Genomic DNA, 25,354 nt, shown 5'->3' on the forward strand with positions numbered 1-25,354 from the left:
AGTTTTCTCCTGTGGCAGGTGGTATATTGAAAGAATTAAATCAGATAAGCACTTAAATTATTTGTTATTGTATACATTCCCCTTTGGCTTTTTCCCAAATGATAGAATGGTGCACACTTCTATTTGTTTGTTTTTTCCATCTAACATACTTTGATAAGAACTCCGTATCTGTTCTTTTTTAAATTGAGAGAGAGAGAGAGAGAGTGCGCGCGCGCATGTGCAAGCAGGGCAGGGGAAGAGGGAGAGAATCTCAAGCAGGTTCCACATTCAGCACAGAGCCCAATGCAGGGCTTGATCCCACGACCCTGGTATCATGCCCTGAGCCAAAATCAAGATTCGGACCCTCAACCAGCTGAGCCACCCAGGCACCCTCATACCTGTCCTTATAGATTCACATCATTGTTTGGACCATTTTCTTCCCTTGGCTTCTCTGCCATCCCATCCATGGATTTGTTCCTAAGTCACAAGCTCTCTTTCTCAGTCTCCTTGGCTGATTTCTCCTCTCTCTTGTGCAGGGAAATGTAGGGGAGTCCCAGGGCCCTGCCCTTCTCTAACTACAGTTTCTCTGCAGGTGATAGCCATTCCTCTGGTTTTAAATACCAGGGTGAGGCCGTGGAGGCCCCTAGTCATAAAATTTAAGGAGACATTCACTCTCAGGCTCATGAAAGTGCAGGGTTAGCCCCGGAGAGTGATTATCCCTTTAAATTGCATGCCCTAAGCACTTTGCTTCCTCCCCCTTGGTTTCACCTCCCTAAATACCTCCACCTTCTCCCCAGACCTCCAGACACATGAATCCTATTTGGCACCTCTAATTGCATATTTTAAACAGGACTTCTGCCTTATTTCCCACTCCCATGCCCAAACCCACACCTTCTCCTTGTCTATGTCAGTTAATAGCATCACCATTTATTCGGCTGCTTATCCTTGAGTCCTTTCTTTCGACAAGTCCTATCTTCTATCTCCAAGATATACTCCAAATCTGATAACCTGTCACCACCCCCAGCTGCTATACCTTAGGCCAGCCTCCTGCCTCTTGCTACTGCGAACACTCCCTGCCCTGGAGTCTCCCTGCCTCCACATTTGCCTTCTTTCCTCCCCCTACTCCCTTATACACACTAATCAGCAGCCAGAGTGATGTGAAGGAGATTGTGCCACTCTCTCATTTAACCCCTCTCCCCTCCCAGTGGCTTCCTAATGAATTTAGAATTAAAAGCCCACGCCTTACCATGGTCACATGGTCAGGAGACTAAGACCAAGCAGGTGCAACAATCTGATCCCAACCTAGCAATCTCACTTCTGCCCCCTCTTGCTTGCCAGGTTCATTGCTGCCCCAGTGGTGTTCCTTCTCCCTGGAATGTTCTTCCCCAGATCTTATTATAGCCACTTCCTTCTCAGCATTCAGATGCCAGCTCAGGTATAACTCTGCTGACCACCCACACCCTTTCACTCAACCACTCAAAATTCCATTACCTTGTTTCATTTCTTTATAGCATTAGCACTACTATCTGAAAGTGTCTTATTGTTACCATTGCATAATAGCCTCCCAAAGCTCAGGGGCTTAAAACAAAAATTTATTAGTTCAGTTTGGCAGTGCTTGATTGGGTTGCAATTAAATAGCACCTGGGGCTGGAGTCATCTAGAGGTTTTTCTGGGTTGGACATCCAAGACTCTTCCCTCCCATGTCTGGTGCTCCTCTGGGTTGCCTTTTTCTCCAGCAGAGTAACTTGGACTTCCTGCAAAACAGCTCAAGCCTCCAAGAGAAAAAAAAAAAAAAAGGAACAGCTGGTCTTCTTATATAGGCTAGGCCTGGAATTCGCACGCTGTAGTTCTGCCATATTCAGGTGGCCAAAGCAGTCATAGGCCAGCCCAGGTTCAAGGGAATTGAGGAATGAATTCTACCTCTTAAAGGAGAAGTGACATGTATGTAGAAGGAGAGAAGGAATTGATGGCAGCCATCTTTGGAGATAAGCTATCACATTTGTTTGTTTACTTGTTAATTATCTGTTTACTCCCATTAGGTTATAATCTCCATAAGACAATGGGGACCCTGCCTATCTTATTTTATGGCTCTCTTTCCAGCAGCCAGAACAATGCCTGGCACATATTAGGTGCTCAGTAAATAAATTAAGAAAGCACTGATAAATGTTGGGGAAACTTAAATGGGCTGCCCTAAACTTCCCCAGATTGGTCTCGCCAGGTTTGCTGATGCTGAGAATACTGATGCCACATCAGATAAGAGAAACCCTACATTTATAAAGTATTTCATTTCCTCTGCAAACAAGAAAAACTTGCCCTGAACACAAAATCTAGAAATAGATTTGGCATGTTTTCTAAATGGAAAATATTTCTCGTATCACCAGAAATTATTTTCCCACAGCTTGTACTACATGAAAATATTGAAGTTGACTGAAAATACCCCATTTTTTAATCTTGGTGTGGACTAGAAACAATTTTTTCTTTTTTGGTAGTAAAAGAAATAGAAATACTTCCTGATGTTTGAACTCCCCCAGATATTCCCAAACCAAAAATGTCATTTCAAGATGGATTAAAAAAAAAAAAATGTCTACTGAGAAATGTCATTAAAAGTTTGGTCATCAACATGCACAGTTTCTGGTTGTAAAGCCAGCACTTGTTTATTCAAATAATTACATATGACCAAGGGTAGAAAAAATTCCTTCAACTCTCCTCTTTGTTGGTCTCTACTGGTGAGTTCTAGAAAATAATCCTGTGTTTAAACCTTTTTCTAAATCCCTTGTAAATTAGTAAGTGAGAATGTATTCATCGGAAGGATTTTAGTGATTTTTGAGGTTAAAAAGAAGAAGGATTTAATTTCTGAAATTACATTTGCAGACTATCACTAATGAAAGTTCTTCTAATCTTTGTTTTATCTTTAGTTTTCCCAGATTTGCTCAAAGTGATCCCCTTGAGCATCCACGTCAACGTCATTCTCTTCTCCACGATCCTGGTTGTTTTAACCATGGTGGGAACGGCCTTCTTCATGTATAATGCTTTTGGCAAGCCCTTTGAAACCCTTCATGGCCCACTAGGGTTGTATCTTTTGAGCTTCATGTCAGGTGGGTACAAAATTCTCCTTCTGAAGACAAATGTGCCTTCCAGTGTGTCAAAAGACAGGTCTACCTAAATGTAGAGTTATAGTACATATAGATGGGTGTCCACTGTAGTCTTATGTATGATTATGAAAGTAGAGAAAAATATAATTATCCAACAATGGGAAATTTGAGATACGCATTTTGATACTCTGTATGAATAAATGATGGTGACATTAAATCACATTTTGAAGATGTAATCAAAAGGATGCATGCTTGTATCAAAAGTGAATAAAACAGTGTATAAGATTTTATAACTGTATATAAATATGGACAATATATAGGAGTATATATATATTGTACATATACTCTCTCTAGCCTCCATACAGATACACAGAAAGAGAGAGAGAGACCATTATATTTGCGGTAGTTACCTCTGAGCAGGGAAATTATGTGTGATTTTCACTTTCTCTCATGCCTTTTAATGTTTCCAAATGTTCAATAATGTGCATTTATTTATTCACAATCAGAAAAACAGGAGTACCCGGGTGGCTCAGTTGGTTGAGTGTCTGACTCTTGATCTCAGCTCAGGTCTTGATCTCAGGTCATAATCAGAAAAATAAATACAAATCATGCAAAAGAAGTGAAGGGCCAGTGTTCTGCCCACATGAGTTGTAATATTCAAGCCTTTAGGTACTTGGTGTAGCCTAACGACGTGTGTATCTGGGAAAAAAATAAACTCTAAACTCAGCAATCAGTTCATCAATAAACATGTCCTACTCAATAACCAAGGCGGATGGAAAAGAATACAAACTCAAGGTAGTGCCTCAGGGTGTTTAGGATGTAGTTACAAGGAGAAGAGAAAGATGAGAAAATAAAAAATGTATACATAACTCATATGTAGCGTTTCTATGGAAGGCCTCTCATTTCACCACATTTCAGACTTGCAAGAAGATGTAGTACTTTGTCATAGTCCCAGGAAGCATCCATAGTTCTGTTAATGATTCCATGTAGAGATGTGAGGTTACAACTCACACCAGCCAACAGTGGATTGAAAATCCCTGTTAGAGGGGTCCCTGGGTGGCTCAGTTGGTTAGGCATCTGACTTGATTTTGACTCAGGTCATGATCTCACGGTTTGGGAGTTCGAGCCCCACGTTGGGCTCTGTGCTGACAGGGCAGAGCCTGCTTGGGATTCTCTGTCTTCTGCTCATGCTCACTCTCTCTCTCTCTCAAAAATAAATAAATAGGGGTGGGTGCCTGGGTGGCTCAGTCGGTTGAGCGTTTGACTTCGGCTCAGGTCATGATCTCCCATTTTGCGGGTTCGAGTGCCTCATCCGGCTCTGTGCTGACAGCTCAGAGCCTGGAGCTTGCTTCAGATTCTGTCTCCCTTGCTCTCTGCCCCTCCCCCACTCGTGCTTTGTCTCTGTCTCTGTCTCTCTCTCTCGCGCGCGCGCGCGCGCGCGCGCGCGCGCGCGCGCGCGCTCGCTCTCTCTCAAAAATAAATAAACATTTAAAAAAATAATAAGTAAATAAAGATAAAAAAAAAAATCCCCATTAGACTGTTTCCTTCCCTGACGTTGCCCTTTAACTGTCGGCAGGCCCCAGGCCCTTCTTTGTCTGGACACGGCTCCCTTCCCCTAGCACAAATCAACTCTGGCCACAAACCTGCAAAGCTCCTTCTCTATGAAGCAGAGCCTTGTGGTTAACAGGGGCTCAGTCACCTTGCAACAACACCTCAGCCTCTCTCCATTGGTACTTGAGCGCCCATCTCAGAGTCTTGCCTCCTCCACATCTTGCTAATCAAATAATTCACTTAACCACAGCAGTTCTCTCTCTTGTGGGGGTCTGCTAATATTTTCCCCACGTCTTTCACCAGCAGATAGCACAGTTCTAAACTGTGCAGCAACAGTGACCCTAAGGCGGCAGAGACCAGTCTTTCTCATCCTGGCATCTCCAGCAAGGGCGTCCAGCGTGAGGCTGTGCGCACAGTAAACACTTCAGTACGTGTTTGTGGACTTGAAACATCAAACCCAGAAGGAGGTGTTAGCTGGGGCACTTAGTACCCGTTAGAGAAATCGGAATTCAAATGGATGGGATTAGCAGAGCAGGCCCACAGAGGCAGAGGAAAAGGGCCGGGGAGAGACGGGGTGAGATATGTAAAGGAAGACTGAGGGCCTCGAGATCAGGGCAGAGGAGCAAGCACACAGGGGCAGGGTGGGGACAGAAAGACCGACAGAGTGATGTAATCTCACAGGTAGGGCCAAGTGAGAAGTGGATGTCGGCTTTACCTCCGTGCTCCCCCAGCACAAACCAAACTGGTAGATCTGGGTGGTGTGCTATTTTAGTGAAGGCCATTAAATCAATCAGAGGCTAGCCAGAAAACAGAACACGCGCTATTTTCCCGGAGGGAACATAATGTTCAGCAGTGGTTCTTAGAGTGGGGTCCCCAGACCAGGAGCCTTTCCTTACCTGGGAACTTGATAGAAAAGCAAATCCCCACCCCAGACCTGCTCCTGCACTGGGAACTCTGGAGGGGGAGGAGTGTGCCCAGCAATGTGTTCAACAAGCCTCTCAGGTGATTCTGCTGCAAGCTCTTGGGGACCAGGGCCGTCAGGGACTGATTGCACAGGTGTCAGAGGACCAGCAGCACAGAAAGGAGCCCCTGGGGTAACTCTGAGACGGCGCTCTCAGAAAGCAGCCGCCATTCCCAGGGCTTAAAGATCTGAAGAACAGTCTGGAGTTACCAGAACCTGGCGGCTTGAGAGAGGCCGGGGCGCTTGGTCTCAGCCCTCTGAGGAGATGACAGTGTCGGGGGACACCCGCAGCCACTCTGGGAGGGTCGAGGGGCCTGGGAAGTCCCCCAGTGCTCCGTCCCGCTCGTGTCCCCTCCCCACAGCTGTCTGTTGACAGAGCATAACGGGAAGCAGCTGACAAGGCAGACTAGAGACGGGGGAGTCTTGACCCAGCATCACAAAGCAGAGAAAAGGCTCGTATGAAGCCCAGACACGGCAGCTTATTAACTGGCACAGCCATCTCGCACTCCAGCCTCTGAACGGAATTCAGAAGAGCAGCCCATTTGGAAGACAAATTTGACAGTTCTAACGGACGACCAAACTAACGGTATTTGAAAAGCGAGATGACTCCGAGAATGCAGCATTTAATCCAAGTCCCAGATCTTATCTCGGCCCTTGGCCAAGTCTGATGCGAAGAAAACCTGAGCACAGAAATATATGCGGCAACACACAGACCCTGCGCTTACATTATATCTTATTTATCTTTGAACTTGTTGCAAAAGCAGGCCCTCAATAAAGGTTTGTGGATGAGGGAAGGAAGAGACGGGGAGGAAGGGGAAGAAGGAGCTAGCTCCAGATCTGTCTTGCAGAAGGTAAAGGACAGGTGTTTTGCACATCGTCTGCTTTTTAAAGCCCCCAATCCGTATTTTTAAATAGCAAAACTTTCCATCACTTTTTAAAACAAAACACGTGTCAGGGTCAAATGGACTGATGGTTTGTGACCTTTGGGGGTAAACAGATCACTCTTGAATCGCAGACTACCTCATTCAGCTTCAATATACATACAGTAAGCAGAAGCCCCTGGAGTTTTGGAAATGCTTATCCGAAGTTATAATATTCATGGAGATCCCAGCTCTAAACCCTCATCGTGGAAGGACGGGGATTACGGTCTTATCACAAACACTCTAACTATGAGCCAACAGATAAACACACAAAGAGGGGACAGCCTGTGTTAGGAAGTCATTTTGTTCCCGTGTGAGTCACACTCCATTAAAAACCCCTCTGCTGGCTGGCAGTGGGGGGTGTGGGGAAGAGCAGCTCTTTTCCACTGAGTCTCCTCCCCTGTTTCTCTGTCCAGGCAGGCCTCCTCATAGTCAGCAGAGAAAATTTCTTCCTCCTCAGACCTCCTTTCTCTTCTTCTCCCACTCTGCCCTGGGTTCCCCAAGATGCCCCCTTTCCTTGTATCGATATCATTTGGATCTGTCTACTCCCTTGCTGGATGGGGACCCAAGGCTTGGCATCCTGAGGCATGAAGATACGGGAGAAGGAAGGAGAAGAGGTCTTCCTTCCACACTGCCGGGGTAACGGAGCTATGAGCCTTTCCTCATGTGTCCCAGCACGCATGCCAGACCCTGGAGACAGAGAAGGAAAGAGAACAAACCTTTGGATTAGGCCACCAAAGGTTTCTGGCACCAGCGCTTGCTCATGCTATGGTCTGATAGCCCATCGCCCTCTCGGACCAGACGCTCCTTCTACTACTTATGGCTTCCAGTTTGGTTCATCTTATTCCTCAGCCCTCTTCATGTAGCATCTCTGTCCACCATCACTGTTCATGAAACACAGGCAACGCAGTTCATGTGCTCTTTCTCATCTTGTCAGTTATAAACTAGATTTGAGAAACCATTCCCCAAGTTAGGATTTCAGTAATACCTCAATGGGTTCCCTTAGTTCATTTTGGGCAGTGATTCTCTTTCTGGACTATACATTAAAATCACTCAGAAAACTCCCTAAAAGTGCTGATGCCAGGCCCCGTGCTACATTAATTAAATTAGGGTCTCTGGGGGTGGGGCCTGGGTACAGGTGTTTTTATAAATCTCTCTCAGGTAATTCTAATGCGTGACCAGTGTTGAGAACCACTGATTTAGGTGCATACGTGTCCCTTATTTAACAAACCCTGACTGAATGCCCACTACGTGCCGGCCATCATAATAGGAACTGGTGATGCCACAACCAATCAGGTACACACAGTCCTACTTTCGTGGAACCTACAGTCTAGCAGAAGAATCAAACAAAAGCGTACATAAGCAATTAGAGATGACACTCAATCCCGTAAGGGTGATCAACATGCTGCTATAATAGAGAATGGAAAGAAAGAAGGGATGGGGCTTTGATGCACTGGGCAGCAAGTAGTTCTAAGGATTCAAAGGAGCTGAGGACCCTCAGAGACTTTCCCAAGGAGAGGAGAAAGCACGTGTGAAGACTCTAAGGAAAGAGGTCGGCTTGCTGTGGGAACTGAAAGAAGGCCCAGGTGGCTAGGGGTAAGTAATGAGTGGGAAATGAGAGAAAAAACAAAAAACAAAAAACACCAACATTATTATCAAGACCTGTTGATGGCAGTTAATGTCAGACCTCAAAAGTCAGCCAGGATAAATCTTTCAGAATTGATTCTAATTACATTGAGAAACTTGTGAAAGAGTTTAAGGAGACATGAGGTTGCTGATTTACCTTTTAAGAAATGTCTAGTGAAAGACTAGGCTATATTGCCTTGGACATGGAGAGAGATGAATGGATTCTAAAAACATTTTGAAAGTAGATCCAAAAGTAAAGCCTTTTGCCGGTGGCTGAAGCAAGTCGACAGTGGTGGCATTTACCAAGACGAATAAGACAAGGGGAGGAATAGACTTAGAGTTCAGGGCAAGAAAGATGTGGAGGGAGGAGCTTAGCACTAGAAATCAATGTTCTATTTGGGGCATGTCAAGTTTGAGACCCTAGGAGGTATGTGAGTAGAGATGGCAAGTAGCCAGTGGGATATATGAGTCTGGAGCTCAGAGAAGAGGTCTAGACAAAAGACATAAATTTAGGAGTTGTCAGGATATAGATATTATTTAAAGCAATGGAAATGGATGAGATCATCTGGGGAGAGAATGTAGATAGAGAAAAATTGGCCTAGGACCAATCCCCGAAGAACACCATCAGTTCACTTTTGGGTTGAGGAGGAGTGGCCGGCAAAGGACACTGACTAGGTGTGTCTAGAGGGGAGGAAGGAAAACCAGGAGGTCATGATGTCCGTGAGGCTATAAGACGGGGGTGTTTCAAGAGTATTGCTGAACAGTGAGCTCTGTGGAAGCATAAATGGGAGAGTAAATGGGAGGGGAAGGCAGAATGGGGAAAACAGGGTCGAAAACACTTCCCTCCAGGTTTCTAATACAGTGGGAGAGAGAGAGAGAGAGAAATGTACACAAATTAGGGAGGTAGAGAAAGAGAGGGAGCCAAAGAAGAAGTGGCTGGGCATGGAAGCGACTGGATCCACAGCTGCACACTGGGGCACTGATACATGAATGTCTGCCTTTCTATACTGCATTCTAGAAGTTTCCCAGTTGATGGCATAGTCCCAGATCTGCAAGGAGAAGAGAAGAGGCCAGGTAGAGGACTTTCCATGGATCATGCATAGAACATTCTAGATAGTTCAGTGAATACTCTCTGAAGGTGATATGAGAGGTATTGGCTCAGGCCTTTTGGAGGTGGTGAAAACCTCCAAAATGTGGGCTTATTGCAAATTGTATTTATTACGTCTTCTCTTACACACAGTATCATGTTAGGAGTTATACCAAGCAAGGCAAACAAATACAATGGCTGCCTTCCTTTAAAAGGGAGATGTTCCTGATACGGGCCCAATTAATTATGATAATTACAACTATGGCATGGAACATAAACAAGCACAGTCACACATGAAACACACAGACAGGAAAATAAAGAGCAGTACAAAAATAGATGAAGGCTTACATTACATATCAATTTCAGTACTCCAAATATCCTGGCCTCTGTAATATGTCTAGGACATATTATTCTGTAACTGTGGTCAGAAACTCTCCGGGTCTTGTTTCCACTTCAGTCCTTATGGAGGAGCTGTTATCTAAAGTCTGAGAAGGGAGATACAGGGATATCCAGGCATCAAAGCCACCGAGCCTGAGCAAGGCTGAAGGACGGGATTGTGGTAGGAAAAGTCGGCAACGACAGTATTCTACTGGCTTCTCAGCATAGACTTTAAGAAGGAGGCCACAGAAGGAAAGAAGTAGTATTAGCCAGCCCGTGATGGCAAAGGACCAGAGATTCTGATTTGAGGTGCCGGTGGCAGCAGGGCAGTGACAGAATTGCACTCCAGGTTACTCATGTCGAGGGTGCTGGAAACGGCCATGACCTTGTGCAAGGAGATGTTCAATCTTGTTCTATCACAAACGCAGACTCCCTTCCTATTCAGAACACGCAAGTGTGTCTTCCTGTTTGTTTTAGAGTCTCAGCGCAAGTCCTTGCTATGACCTCTAAAGCACCACTTGATGCGCCTACCCCAGGACCCCGCCAGCCCCTGCCCCCACACACGGCTCACCTCTTACTCCTCTCTGCATGGCTCTCTGCCTCTCTCTGCCCAAACCGCCCGGGTCCTCTGCGCACACTGTTCCCTTACCCCAAAATGCTCTTCCCTTCACTTACCTTTCTCATTCCTTGACTTTCTTCAAGAGGCACTAAAACATCATCTTCTCCCTGAGGCCTCCCTGGCCACCCCCTTCCCTGCTTTATTTTATTCCCGTTAGTGCAAATCACACTCTGATAAGTGACAGAATGTCCTCGCTTATCTTGTTATTGCCTCTTCTCCACTGTCTCCACCACTGACAGCTCCATGAAGACAGGGATTTCTGTCGGCTCATCCAGGGCTGTATCCCCAGGGCCCAGAACGCTGCAGTAGGCACCCAACAAATATTTGTTGAATAAACGAATAGAGCAGAAGTAGCTCTGTGTATTTTCTAAAACAAAGGATATTCTCCTTTTCTGAGAGTCAGTTCAAATTAGAAAAAAGATCGCGTTTTTAGATCATTTCTTCTTTGCACAAATCACTGCTCTACTGACATGACATTTGTAAAACTTAAGTTAGATGTGGGTTCTTCAATTCTCCAGTACAGGAGATGAGGAGAAAAAGCTGAACCTAACTGGTGGTGTTCTTTCATCCACACCTTCTCTTTGGAAACACGTGACCAAATTTCTCCCGATCAAGACCTCAAAATCTACTCTTAGGTATTAACTTGTTTTACTTGTCCTGCTGTCCCTTTTCTAGATAGCAGCCACTGGTCTCTACAGCAGGGTGAAGACAGAACCATTTTCATTTGCGGAGGAAATTATTGCTGGAGACCTCACCTTTGATAACTGGCTTTCTACTGAGATTGCATAATTTCACAGAAAATTAGTACCTACACCTGCAAAGCTGTGGCTTTTCCACCTCCATTTATCATCTTTCAAGACTCCTTAAAGAAGGAAATTATCAATTTATCATTCTGCAGAGGCAATGGAATGCCTCTAGTATTTGTCATCTGTAAGAGAGCTTAAAGATGACGTGCTAGCTTTCTGGAAATGTTGGCCATTACTTTAAATGGAATTGAAATTCTAATTTATTATTTCCCACAATACAATCTTAGTGATAATAGGAGAATGTATCAGAGCTTTTTTTTTTTTTTTTTTTTTTCACCTTTGAGGACACATTTCCCCTGAAGCCCACGGTACCCTGGACTCACAGAGATCCTGGCAGGCTGTTCTCACCCATCATGGCATAGTCACCCTCACGATCAGCCAGGGACGAAGAGGCAGCTCTCTTGTTGGCCGTGACCTTTGCTCCCTATATTGTAAGGACTGGAGGAGAGAGGCGTCCAGCTCTGCAGTCCCAGAGAGCTGCCAGAGGACAGTCATGAGTGTGCAATGTCTAGCACATTACAAATGTTTGTTAATTGACTGGTAATTCATTGTGTGACAGCTCTATAACTCAGCTATCCTTTTCAGTCAGGGATTAACTCAGTAATCAGTCATTAAAGGGGGAAATAAATATTACAGTACCAGCCAGATGGCAGGGCAATCAAACACATAAAGGAAAATGGCTGGTCTCTGGGTAAGACGCATGACAGCAAAACGTGGGTCCTGTGCCTGGTTATGTCCCATATTCTAGCTGGAGCACGTCTTGGCAGGCTTTCCTACATCTAATGTACTCGAACCTTCCTCATGAACAGGAGCAGTGTTGGTCAGACAAACACGTGAGGCATCTGTGCAAAGGGCCCTAGCTGAGTTTGGACTCCTGGGGAACATGGATAGCTGGGAAAAGGAAGAAGGAAGCACGCAGGCCTGATCCTAACATTTGTGAGGCCTTGAGCAAGACTATTAATGACAGTCCACATACCACATGTCTGAACATTTGAAAGTCATAAGCTAATAAACTATTCAATGAGACATGCTCTATCCTTCTGCCTTGACAACATCTCTCCATAAGGACCTGGAAGGCCACATTCACATTTAAAATTCTGGACCTGAATGCGGTGACAGAGAAGACCTGGCCCCTGTCTGTCCACTTCCCTCCTCTTGCTTGGTTCTATCCACACTGCAAAGGGCCCCACGTGTACACTCTACTGTGTATCTGAGCTCTGACTGCACCCTCACAGTAGCTGTTCCTTGGCCATCTTCAGGCCTCAGGGCTGTGCAACACCAGCCACAAAGTCTGCCCTTAGAGCGACTGCTCCAAAGAAGACAGATACCCATGCAGCCCTGGAAATGCACTCAGGGCCGTTTGGGGAGGGAAGTCCCAGGTCCCAGGAGCACGAGCTAGAATGTGGGTGAGGGACTCAAGATGGGCTCATCCCATTGACCCTCACCGGAGGGTGAGGAAGGGTCTTTCTAGAAGAGAGAGAGCAGCACCCTCTAAATGTGGGACCCAGAGCAAGGAGCCCCCTTGCTGGGGACTAAGGGTCATATTGGAAAAGTGCTAAGCCCTATTCCCACCATCACCCCCATCCCTTACACACCTCTCCCCGTGTGCCTGGCATCCAGGCCACAAAGAGAAGATACGTTTCATGTGTATCTTTTGGTCCATAGGTTGTAGTTATCCTTGGTCCCACATCTCTTTTAGAGCCATGGACAGAGAGAAGCAAAGATACCCTAACATCACAGTAAGTTGTTTCCCTTCACATCTCTTCACAGTCACAGGGTTGGCAAAAATTCAAGCGAGGTTATTGTGCTCCGACTCTGAAATGACAAAGTTGACCCCATGGTCAACTCCAGAATCCAGAACAGAATCTCAGACCATCCTCTCAACTACTGGACCTTGCGCTCTGTTTTGGGAGCTTGCACGCTTGGATGATTAGCTATGGTGAAAGGCTTCGAGTCTTAAGATACCCCAAGCAACCTTTACTTCAGGAATTTGAAATGCAGTCTCACTATGATGCTGTCTCCCTAACAAAGTAATACCTCTAAAATATTTAACAACTCAAAAAGGAAACCTAGCTTGAATTTTCCTTTCAAGCAGGAAGGAAATAACAGTGTTTCGCTTCTGTCTGAAATTCACCATCTCCTCACACAAAGCAAGTTCTTCTGGTAAAAGCAATGGCATTTTCTCCACAATTTTCAAATGAAAGATAAAGAGAAAACAGCATTGCAGCCTTTTTGTTGGATCTAACAAGAAAGGAATAATACGATTTTGCCAGGGGAGAGCTCTGGTTTTAAGCTCCGAATACAAAAATAGGCTGACGAATTTTACAAAGGAATACTCTCAACTACTGCGCTGAGGCTGGCGAGAAGTGAAGTTTCAAGAGAACTGCATCATTTGATTATTGGGGGGTATATTACGATGATGATCAAGCGGATGGGTCAGCCCTATGCAAAATTCTAAAATGAAAGAAATGGGATAGCTCCTTCCCTGCTCACCCCACCCTTCACCTCTTACTCCCACAAGATCCTGTCTCTACCTCGATCCCAATGCAAACCCGACCTTTGGAAAAGGAATGGGGGCCATCATTTGCATTATAGCTCCTCATGTCCAGACCACTCCCCACACCGGTCCAGCCTCCCTTTGCTCAGCTAACTTTTCCTACAGCTACTTCCAAGGAACCTTCCACGATGCTGCCCACCCTCTCAGTAATAGCCACCTGTACCTCCCTTGCTCTTACACTCACTGAAATCGGTTTACAATTGTCTTATGTGTGTTCCCTACCCTATTCTATTTTCAGAGCAGAAACCATATGTATTTTCTTTAACGTTTACATATCCACCATTATCCCTGAGCTTGGCACATAGCACGCCAAGTAGAATCAATGAATGAGTGAATTAATGAATGGGTACTGAAGCCAGTATATTGCTGCTCCCAGGGTATCTGAATAAACTGTAACTGAAGGGCAAAAAGCACTTACCCCATCTAAAGGAGTCATAAACATAATGGGAGAGTATTTGGAGGAACAAGAGCCTGTACTATATTCTTTTGGGTGGCTTATCTGAAACAGGGTTTTTTGGGGTGTGGTGGGGTGGGGGTGGGGGGTAAGGGATTGTGGTAAGGACTTGCAAGATGAAAAGAGTACATAAAAAGTGTAGGAATAGCTACTGATTAGTAAGCATTTATGTGTGTCAATTCTAATGACAAGTGCTAATCGTGCATCATCTCCATTATTCACATTTTAGAGATGAGAAAATTGAGACTTGGAGATTAAAATTGCCTAATTTCACAGAGTAAGTGGAGGAATTAGGGTCCGAATCCAAACTGGTTTGACCCAAGTTAGAAGACCATCTCAGCAAGTCTCCTATTAACTCGACCCCCACTGAGGTGGCCTGGGATGCAACACTAGCTGTGGAAGGCCTGGGCACCTTGCTATCCACTTGCCACCTGCTTCTGTCCTCTGTGCCACCCACCCATCTGGGGGTCTCCCATTCTCCATCTTCAGGGAGAGGGCCTCTCAGAACTTCCAGGCACCACTCAGTATGGAGTGCCCCTGTCCTGCAGGGAGATCACCCACACCACAGCTGCACCTTTAAGATTAGATTAGGCTACCAATGAGTAGTACATGAGGGAAAAATAATAATAGTGGATTAAACGAAATAGATATTTATTTTTCTTCCACATAAAAACCTAGAGTTTGAAGTCTAGGTTCACCTGGTAGCTCCAGGTGTCTGAAATCCATACTCCTCCATTCTTGTTTTTCTATACTACATGGCTTCCATTTCTGAGGCCACCTGGTCCAAAATGTCTGCTGGAGCTCCAGCCATTGCATCCATATTTCAGCTACAGGAAGGAGGAAGGGGGAGAAGACAGGGCAGCCATCTGATACATGCATACTTCAAGGAAACTTTCCTGCCCTCACCCCACCCCCCTCAACCAAACAGTGAGGCCTTTATTCAAGGCAGCCACACACACCCAGGTAAAAATCCCGAGTTTTGTTAGACACAAGGAGAACAGATACTGTCGCCTCAATGCTTTATGTATGGCTCCCTTTGCTCAGGGACTCCTCTGGGCAGCCGTGGCCAGGTGGGAGCTGGAGGAGAGAGGAGCCCTTCTGAGGGAGAGGTCATGGAACTCTTCTGAAGGAAGCCCTAGGCCCTTTCATAAGGGGGCTGCATGGCTGGAATTTTTTCTGCATGGTCTGTGAAGTACAGAGAAATTTGTTCTCTTAAAGTCACATCACAGCAGTGGCTGCTTTGTAGCCGGATCCCACCATTGTGCTTTGAAGGTGCCCAGCCAGCCATTCAGCCCACTCATCACACAGAGAGGAACATCTCCCAGTCTTCGTGACATCAGCTAGATTCTACCCTCCCCACCTCCACCAAATCTTCTTTGCTCACGGGCATAACTCAGGCCCCCCGCCCATCACTTGGAGAATCAGGCTCATGATTACAAATGTGAAATGCTATATTTTTGGAGAAGGATGCCAATGAGGGTGATGGTAAAGGCTTTCTTTGGTTTCCACACTGACCCTCTTCCCTGCCCCTTACAATCGGGAAATATCTGTGACAACACATTGTTTGCTCCTTCTGTTGCAGGCTCCTGTGGCTGTCTTGTCATGATACTGTTTGCCTCTGAAGTGAAAATCCACCACCTCTCAGAAAAAATTGCAAATGATAAAGAAGGGACTTACGCCTACAAAACGCAAAGTGAAAAATACACCGCTTCGTTCTGGGTTGTTTTCATTTGCTTTTTTGTTCATTTTTTGAATGGGCTCTTAATACGACTTGCTGGATTTCAGTTTCCTTTTGCAAAATCTAAAGACACGGAGACGACCAATGTAGCTGCAGATCTAATGTACTGAAAGGCAAATATTCCTGTGATCTGCCAAGTAAGGGAGTCGACTTGCTCTGGTCACTTGGAAATGGTTCATTTTGTCCGTCCTTGCAGATGCACAAATGAAAGCATCCAAGCCCTCCATGGCAATGTTTACAAATGAGGTACTAAGGATACAGGCTCAGTAAGGGGAGCAGAAGGAAGGTTTGAGAAGGTTGTTTTACTTCATGGGAACTGCGTGCTTAAAGCTCTTGACTAGAAGGGACAAATTGTTACCCTATGTACGCATCAAAGTGTAAAATGTCTGCTCCATCAGGAAGGAATGAAAAGGCATGGGGACTATGTTTTAATACAAACAAATACGATTTCTGATACATCCACACATTTGTTGCCAGAGATACCAGGAAATAAAGCTGGAATCGCTTTCCTAAAATGATAGTGCACTAAGTGAGCATTGATGAAAAGTATCCACATGCTTTTTTTTTTTTTTTTTAAGTTCGTTTAAAGCACAGTCTTATTATCCATGCCTGTTGGTCAAAATTTGCAAACCTCTAAATGGAAAAAAAAAAAAAAAGGCGGGTGGGGAAACACAGTACTTTAAACAGACATACTTGCTGGGACCACTGACGAATCATGCAAAATGACTCTACTTAGTAAACTTAATGCAAATGACTCACTGGGGCTGTTGTTTCTAACTTCAGTGTCTTTAAGCACTAATTCCCACTTATGAAAATCACATTACATTCTGGGATTGTGATGGTATCACTACATCTCGGTTTTTGGCCTGGCTGTCACAAAGCATGACCCAAGCCCATTTTCTTTTTCCTGAATTACCCATGAAATTGACCTGCAGCTGACCAAAGACCACAAGTGAGTCCAGAATAGACACTTCCTCTGTCCCTGACCTGCTGCCCTCAAGAAAGCGCTCAGGAAGAAGCAGAGAATGACAGAGACTACACCACCAGGCCCCTCGCCACAGCTGCTGGGTACTTAGCCGCCATACAAGAGGTTCTGAAAGTGCTCACTTAAAAAAAAAACAAAGCTTTTTCCCTTTTGGAACAATTTACAAGAAACAAATGACTGCTTATATCCCTGATAAGTAGCTTGCTCTGTTGGTGATCCGTGGCCCATAGGCTGACATCAGAATACACCTTTACTTTCCAGATGCCTGTCCCCACGCCTTCATTCAGGAAATACACCCGGAGAATTTCTAGAAGACCACAAGTCAGTCTGGCAATGAAAGGATGTTAATTCTAGCTTAGGCTAGTGGAGCCCAGTGCTGGAAGTCTTCACGCAACAGTTAAACACAGAAGCCAACGTAGCTGGGAGGGGGCAGGAAGGCCCAAGGACCTTCCCCATGCGGTAATTGGCCTGAGATCCTGGAAAGCCAGGCCCCCACATTCTCATTTGACCTCTCTCTCTTCTCAGAGGTTTGAAAAACCTCTAACACCACGCTTTCTTCAGGAAACAAGTCTCCAGTTGTTCTCTCTTCTGTAAAAAGAGAAAAGTCGGAGCAGCGGCTGAAAATCTAATGAGAACCTAATAGGCGAACTAACAATGGTCCTGGATGGGAAGTCGAGGCAGGGCTGCTGGTCCCTGCAAATCATGCCACACACAAAAATAAAACAAGATACAAACTGGGCCCTCAGAAGAGTGCGCTTACATTGTGTCCCTTTCTTCTCTCCGATGAAATGTGTGGTTCCAGTGGCCTGTGACCCTTAGAAGAGGGATCTGGCCAGGACTCCTTTTGTGGCTCCCTCTATGGGGATCAAAGGCGCCGAAGAGTGACACTCATTATGCTGTGTCCGACCTCCCTCCCCAGGTGGCAGCCAGCATCCTCACATTCTCTCAGGGATGCGGGGCCCCCTGCTGGCTCTGGGGCTGCAAACACAGTTCCACCGTCTGTTGGTCGGTTTCCTTTCCACTTGTCTGCAGCCGCCCTCATCAGCTCGGAGAATACCCACGCTCATCACGCCGGGGTGGGGGTGGGGGGAGGAATGGGGAGGAGCTATGAAAGCCGTCCCAAGTCGTTCGGGGTACCCCCTGCAGTGAACGTGCAAGACACGTTCACGGCCATAGGAGGAAGCTTCAGGACTAAACAAGTGCAGACAGGGCGGGCTACAGGAGGAGGAGGGCACCTCACCTCTGTGCGCTTTCCACAAAGGTCTTTTGCTCTCATGGCCCCATCTGCTCCCTCAGAACAGCTGCTCTCAAGTCACTTCACAAGCATTCAGGGCGGATCAATCTGGCTGGTGGCTCACACATTACACAATCTTAGGGAGATTCCTCTCCTCTCCCTCTGCCCGTGTTTTTAGGGAGAGCCTGGTGGGGGGCTGCCCCCTCCCAACTCTGGTGGAGGGAGGATGGGTTCGCCGGGGCAGTATCAGGGTGCACCAGCTTCGAGGGAAGCACGACTTGCCATTAGAACGGATATGGTCTGGACCATTTACTGATGGAAACCTGAGCAAGAGGCAAGGGAGAGACTCTGGGGGCCGGAAATCAGGGCGCTTTAACCTCTCTCTCAATTGTCCCCAACTTCTCCCCTTCCAGCAAGATCCAGTACAGGTAAAAGTGTGGTTGTTACAGAAATGCTTCGTCAAGTCCAGTCCCAAGCCATCGGCCTGGTTTTTCTAACTGCCTTGCTGTCCCCCATCCTTCTATTTAGATGTTTGGAGCCTGCACTGTGTGGGTGCTCAGTGTTTGATCTGGTGGCATACCGGTTCTCAACCCCTTTCAACATGGCAGTTGTTTCTGGATCAGGGGTGATGGCTGGTTCAGCAGATAAGCCGCCTCCTCCAAGTGGCAAGGGACAAAGCAATGCTGGTCAGTTTAGAGAAACAGGTACCTGCTCCTTGAAACTAAAGAGAGAAAGACTGGGCAGGCATGGGGCCCTGGCTTCTGGGATGAAGTTCCCCCTCAGGAAACACCTTCTTGCCCCTAAAAGTGCTACTGTAAATTTAATAAATGTATGCTCTGATTTACAGACTTCGTGACTATCCCTCCCCACCCCCCCACCCCCACCCCCACCCCGCCGCCACTCTCCCTTAGATAACATCTAAGTGTACATCTACAGATATGTCTATTGTGTCCCGCCCAGAGCTGGGACTCACCAGCCTATTCGGAAAGGCTGAATGAGTCCGAGGCTGAGCGGACGACCTAAGTTAGAAATCTCCAGAGAGCGTTGCCTACAGAGCCTATCCGACAGTATTCGGCAGTGGTTGTAGAGACCCCGTGGGAATAGCCGTGCTGTGGTGAAAACCACCCAACAATGAAAAGGCAAGTGTCTCAAAGGATTATGTCTCTTTGCTAGAATCTTGGTGTAAGGGGTCTCGATCTGCTCTGAAAGTGACCAGAACGGTAGATGTGTCCTTCCGCTGCGGGCCATGAGTCTAATTCTGGAGGAGAGTGAGACCCGGGGGGCTCCCACTAGCCTCTGTCCCCTCTGTCCTCCAGTTGGCGCAGTAAGCAGGTGCACCAAGCGGTGGCCTGGGCGTCTCAAGTAATTCGGGCACCGGCCCTATAGGAACATGCAGTCTCGGTGCCCACAGGCGGCTCACCCCACACTTGCCACGTCCCCGGGTTCCGATTTGTCACTAACTGTACCTATGCAAAAAAGGGTCTCCTGTCTAATTCGCAGGTATGGATTCCAGGATGCCACAGCTCACTAATTTGCACTTAAGTCGCTATCCTTCCATTTAGCCGAGTAGAATGAAGGATGGTGTCTGTTGCACATCCCAGGCCAGAAGCCCCTAGAGAAGCGGGCATGTACACTTAGTTCCCATCCCACAGGTGCTCTTTTCGTCCCACTCCTTTGCTGTCACTCTTTCCCCCTGATTCTCTGTGGCAGACAAATGCTACGTGTCCTCCCCCACATTCTTCGTAGGCACACAGCCGAACCACATTTCCCAGCCCCCTTTGCGGTTGCGGTCAAGTAAGTGAGTCTGGACGGATAGGGTATAGGCCGAAGTGACTCATGCCACTTTCAATCCTGGCACTGAAGAACATCCTACACCATCCTCCAGCTGTGTCCTTGCCCGGTGCTGTAGCCTCGGGGGTCATGGGATCCAGGCGGCGAGCCTACGAAACAGAGGCAGGCTTCAGGACCTGTACCGGAGTGTGACAAGACTGGTAAAGAAACTTCCTATAAAGCCACTGAGTTCGGATGGTTATTCGTTGCTGCAGCCTAGCTCACCTTGGCCAGGCCACCAAGGCTCTCTTTTCTAGCAAGGCTCTTCTGCTTCAAGCCAATGAAACATTCTCCAGGCCTCTTCACTGGTAGCCTGGTGTCGGGAGCAGCCTCCACCACCACTACTAGGTCCTGTCTGGCCACTGTCCTTTGTGAAGCTGTGACCCTGTAGCCATATTACCCACCACCAGCTGAAATGAAGACTTGAGAGTGAATTTTCTGCATAAATATCTAAAGAGGAAATGAACACTTTGCTTATGCCGATATCCTTCAGGATTCTTTCCAAACAATGATTAATAAACCCTTTTTCAATCATTCAAAACCATTTTTATCTCGCATCTACAATGGATCTAGCTGTCTATGAGGCACTGAAGATTGTGGGGAGGAAATGTAAAAAGAATGAGAAAAAAAACATTAAAAAAATCCTTTGTTGAGAGAAGAATATCCTTGAACACTCTCTATCCTTATTTTCTTTTTAAAGCTTCAATTTATTATTAAAGACAGAGTTTTAAGTTTGCCAGTAAAAAAAAAAACCCAAGTAGTCCAATGATATCCCTTAACTACATTAATTACCAAAACTCAACAATTATCCTAGAGTTTCAATCTTCACAAAATGGTAAACAACTGCATACCCAATCAAAGAATGCCAGGGACCCTTGGGTGGCTCGGTTGGTTAAGTGTCCAACTTCAGCTCGGGTCATGATCTCACAGTTTGTGAGTTTGAGCCGCACATCGGACTCTCCTCTGTCAGTGCAGAGCCTGCTTCAGATCCAATGTCTCCCTCTCTCTCTCTGCCTCCCCCCGCCCCCCACTAGTGTTCTCTTTCTCGTTCTCTCTTTCTCTCTCTCTCAAAAATAAACATTAAAAAAAACGAATGCCAAGTGAAGTTCTTTAATGTATCTGAAAGAGCTGAGAGGGCAGTTCTGTCACTGTGCGCATTTGGAGTTGTTATGTGGGTGATGGTTAGTCCGGCAGCCATTTTCCCTTCCACACCACTATTTCCCCTCGCTCTCCCCCTCCTGAGGGGTCAGGGTATTTGGAGGAAGGATAGTCCACAGTTCTGGGTCAGACAAAGCCTTAGTGAAGTCTTGGAGCCCAGAATAGTGTCCGTCCTGCAGGTCGGTTGGCAGGAGACCTCCTCCTGGCTGTCATCTTGGGCTTCACCTGAGCAGCAACGAGGATGACAAGTAGGCACCAACTCAGTTTCCCCAATGTTCTCTGGTGCTGGAAGAAGACGGTATGTGCTCCAGCACAGATTCTAGATTTAATCTAGGAGGATCTCCTCTCTCCCTCCCACCCATTCCCAACCCTAGGAACTTTCTAAAGCAGACATATTCCACAAGAATGTCTCAGACTCTATTTCCCATCTGAACTAGTGACTCTTGAACTTAGCATCACCCTTGAAGTTCACCATAGTCACCCCCTTTCCCCAAAGCTTATGTGCTTAGATTGGGCAGAGGTCTCTGGAGTACAGATGAAGAAATGAAGTGAGCACAGGAGAGCAGAAAAACACAGCAGACAGAAACAGTGAAATATCCCTCCACACATATTGGCACTAAACCAGAAGTTCTTTGCTTCAGATTTTTTTTTTTTTTTTTACTTTGTATCAAACTTCATGGCTGCCCCCCCAATATTTCCTTGGGGCATGGCTGCCCCTCTAATATTGCTATTTCCTTTTTCGAATACATAAATATATAAAATATAAAATATATTTATGCTATATCCCCTAATCCTCTATCCTGTACATCAAAGGAAAGAAAATCTTCCTAGTTTACTTAGTATCTTGATCAGGGAGCATTTAATATGAGAAACAAACATCACCTAAAACATCTTTTTTTTCCTAATGTTTTATTTATTTTTGAAAGAGAGAGAAAGAAAGAGAGACAGAGTGTGAATGGAGGAGGAGCAGAGAGAGAGGAAGACACAGAATCTGAAGCAGCTCCAGGCTCTGAGCTGTCAACAGAGCCTGATGCAGGGCTCGAACTCATGAACTGTGAGATCATGACCTGAGCTGAAGTTGGATGCTTAACTGTCTGAGTACCCCCCCCCCCCCACCCAGGTGCCCTGCCACTTAAAACATCTTAAGCAAAAAGCAAGAGAGTGAGAGCAAGAGTGCATGAGGTGGGGGGGGGGGGGGGGGGGGGGGGGGGGGGGAAGAGAGAGAGAGAGACAGAGTCAGAATGGTGCAGTCCAGCCTCTCGATCCCCTCTCTTGGTCAGATGCCCACCCATGCTCTGCACAGCTGAAATGAGGGAGGGATGAGTCACAGCCGCCATGGACACGTATGTGTGCACACATGCATGTATCAGGGGAATTCTAACAGAAGAACGTGTGAGTTTGGCTGGTACCCGAAAACTACCCGCCATGACTGGTTATGTGATTCTGTATCCTATATGTTAATCTTTACTCCTACGAGTCCTTTACTCTAGTTTCTTGCTTTATGAGTGACCATCATTTCTAACCCATTTTACTGTTTTCTAAAATCAGAGACAGACACTGAGATACATTGAAAGAAACACACGGAGGCCCAGCTTAACTTTTTCTGTGTATCTCATGCACAGACATCCAGTTGACTGAACAATACTTCCTTAAAAACAAACAAACAAAAAAAACACTTGATGATTTTTACTGACGAGGTAAAGTAGTTTCATTTCTAGATTTAGTCATCCTATTCAAACACAACAGAATGTTTCCATCCTTCCTCCCTTCACGGATGCCTAAGGCCAAGCCCATATACATATAAGGAGCCGTATAAGCAAAATGGCTTGAGCTGAGATATTCTGATTATGTTTACAAACACACATGTCTCTGCAAGGAGCTAAAGTCAAACCTTCTTATCTCCATCCCACCTTGCTTCCAGCTATTGTGGGAATCACATTAAAGTTCTTTATCTCATGAAACACGTGCAAGATCGATAGCCACACCTTTCCCGCGTGTCTAATATCTGCTGAACAAAACTGCGGGGACTGACTTACCGCGGGCATCCTTGACCCTAGCTATTGCCTGGAGATGGAATATGAACTCACAAAGACTCAGCCATTCAATCCAAGGTGGCAGCTCTCCCAGTCTCCTCTGAGTCGTGTTTTGCTTGTTACCTTAGTCCCATAGCTCAGCCACAGAGTACCCTGTTTGGGAAAGATTCTTAGAGAGAAGTTTCTTTCTGGTCTTTATTAGGATTCATGATGCTTCCTCCAAAGAACTGAGGATGTTTACTTGTTTCAATGGTATCATCACCCACTGAAGGTTAGTCACTGGAAAGCCTAAAGCTACATCTGTGGCTCATTTGGTGCTGTTTCTGGGATTTCAAGGGTGCATGCCTCATAACTAGCCTTGTTCCTGCTGGGTTTGGGGTTCCAATGCTTTTTAAATTTTCTAAAGCTATTTACTGATCTCTTCCACTTCCATTTGAATCTTGATGAGTTTCATACTACTTTATAAGTTGCTTTAACTTTTTAGAACAAGGCACATACATTTTACAAATTCAAGACTTTTTATCATCCTAGGACTACAAGGCTATGAAGGAGAGATGTAAATAAATATAATCCCATCCTCAACATGCTTTCACCTTAAATCAATTCTGTGTTGTCCACTGCTAAATCCTCGGTCCCTAGAATAACCACCGTTGACGTGCACTAAGCAATTGATAAATATTTGTTGAATGACTGTGGCCAATTTTCAATCCTTCTTTCTGCTCCAGAAAGCTGACTGCTTCTAATCTTTGCTGATGTCCCTAAACTGAGTCCCCCTTCCTACCATCATGCATATACGCTTCTTGGTTTCGGTCTAATCATAAATCTAACAGGGTCTTCACTCCTTCATGTTGAAGGGGGTGATGCTTTTGAGACATAAGGTCTATTGTACTGCCATACCTTCCCCATCTCTTGCCAGCAACTGCCCACAACACGCAAGAGAAGAAGCTGATGTCCGTTCTAACGAGTGAATCAAATGATTCATAAGCTAATGATTACGTTTTGGCCCTGTGCCCCATAGGAAAGAGAAGCACAGGGCATGGTCCCTGTGCTTAGAACTTAAACCCGTTTTCAATAATCGCAGAAGGTATGCTGCTGCTAAAATACAGATCATTTTCTGAGTAAGTGAATGCAAGTTGAACCAGTTACTGAAGGTGAAGAGAGATTTGGTTCAAGCCCAAACTTCTGTTCTCACCAGTTCTGCCACAGCAGAGCATGCCTAATTTTCCTGACCTTTGTGGGCTTATCTGAAACTAATCTAAGCGTCCTTGGACTTCCCCCAGTAGATTAACATAAATATAATCATACTAGATTTAATTTCCAAATCTTGATGGCTTTTTTTAAATGTTTATTTATTTTCGAGAGAGTGCAAGTGGGGGAGGGGCAGAGAGCGGGGGACAGAAGAGCTGAAGTGGACTCTGTGCTGACAGCAGTGAGCCCGATAAGGGGCTCGAACTCACGAACCACCACCACCCCCCCCCCCCCCCCCCCCCCCCCCCCCCCCCCCCCCGCCCCGAGCCGAAGTTGAACGCTCAACTAACTGAGCCACGCAGGTGCTCCTTTGATGGCTGTTAATAGTCAGCCCCCTGCCAAATAAAGAACCAAGGCCCTCTCTCTCACATCCCTCCCGTTTCATTCTGGGGGCGTCTAAGTCCTACTGTTTCCTCAGAAACAAGTCTGTCTACACCAAGACAGCTCACAGCCTAGCTGCCTCCAAGGCCTCCAAGCAAAGGGATTGTTCCATGAAGGGTACTCTGCAACCCTAAGGATCCAGAGTGCGCTCAGGTCTGTAACAGACTGGGGGTGGGCGGGGGAGAAGAGCCCCTCGTCAACCCTGTGACACACTTCGTCATCTGTTCCCCCGACCAGCCTTTTTCTTGTGTCTGGGAGCTCACGTATCTTCCAAAAAATCTTAAAGCCAGACCCACAGGCTGAGTATGACACAAAAATGCCACACACATGGCTGCATCCTTTCCTGTTGCAACCCCCTTTTCTCTCCTCTCCAGACACCTCGCTATAAAGTTTTCTTCTCCAACCCAAAAGGAGGAGCCTCGTGCGCATCAGCTCTCGTCAAAGTCGTACCCATGCGTCCAGAACACGCCTGCACCCCCCCCCCCATGTGCTATAGAGTCAGGATTCAATCCACAGCTGGAGTATTCGCTACATGAAAGATGATCCCCCTGAAACATCTCTAGGATCCCTCACAACTAAATCAGCTGAAGACTCAAGGGAATCTGGCTCTTCTTGAGGGCACAGTACTGCCAGGCCGGGCAGCACACATCATTGCAAGCACCACTTGGGGGGCACAAGGGTGAGCGGAGGGTACCAGGGCCTGCCATAACCCGGTGG

The 25,354-nt window shown here is 46.2% G+C and overlaps 1 protein-coding gene across 1 annotated transcript in view; it reads left to right on the forward strand.

Moving 5' to 3' along the window:
* CLRN1 (clarin 1) overlaps positions 1 to 15,878 on the forward strand; it is a 39,014-nt gene extending 23,136 nt beyond the window's left edge. Inside the window, exons 2-3 of the mRNA XM_042903002.1 lie at positions 2,895 to 3,074; positions 15,613 to 15,878. Of these exons, the coding sequence (XP_042758936.1) occupies positions 2,895 to 3,074; positions 15,613 to 15,878 (446 nt within the window). The remainder of the gene's footprint in view (positions 1 to 2,894; positions 3,075 to 15,612) is intronic.
* The last annotated feature ends 9,476 nt before the right edge of the window (positions 15,879 to 25,354 follow it).

This window comes from Panthera leo, chromosome C2 (genome assembly GCF_018350215.1).
Source record: "Panthera leo isolate Ple1 chromosome C2, P.leo_Ple1_pat1.1, whole genome shotgun sequence".
NCBI classification, from domain to species: Eukaryota; Metazoa; Chordata; class Mammalia; order Carnivora; family Felidae; genus Panthera; species Panthera leo.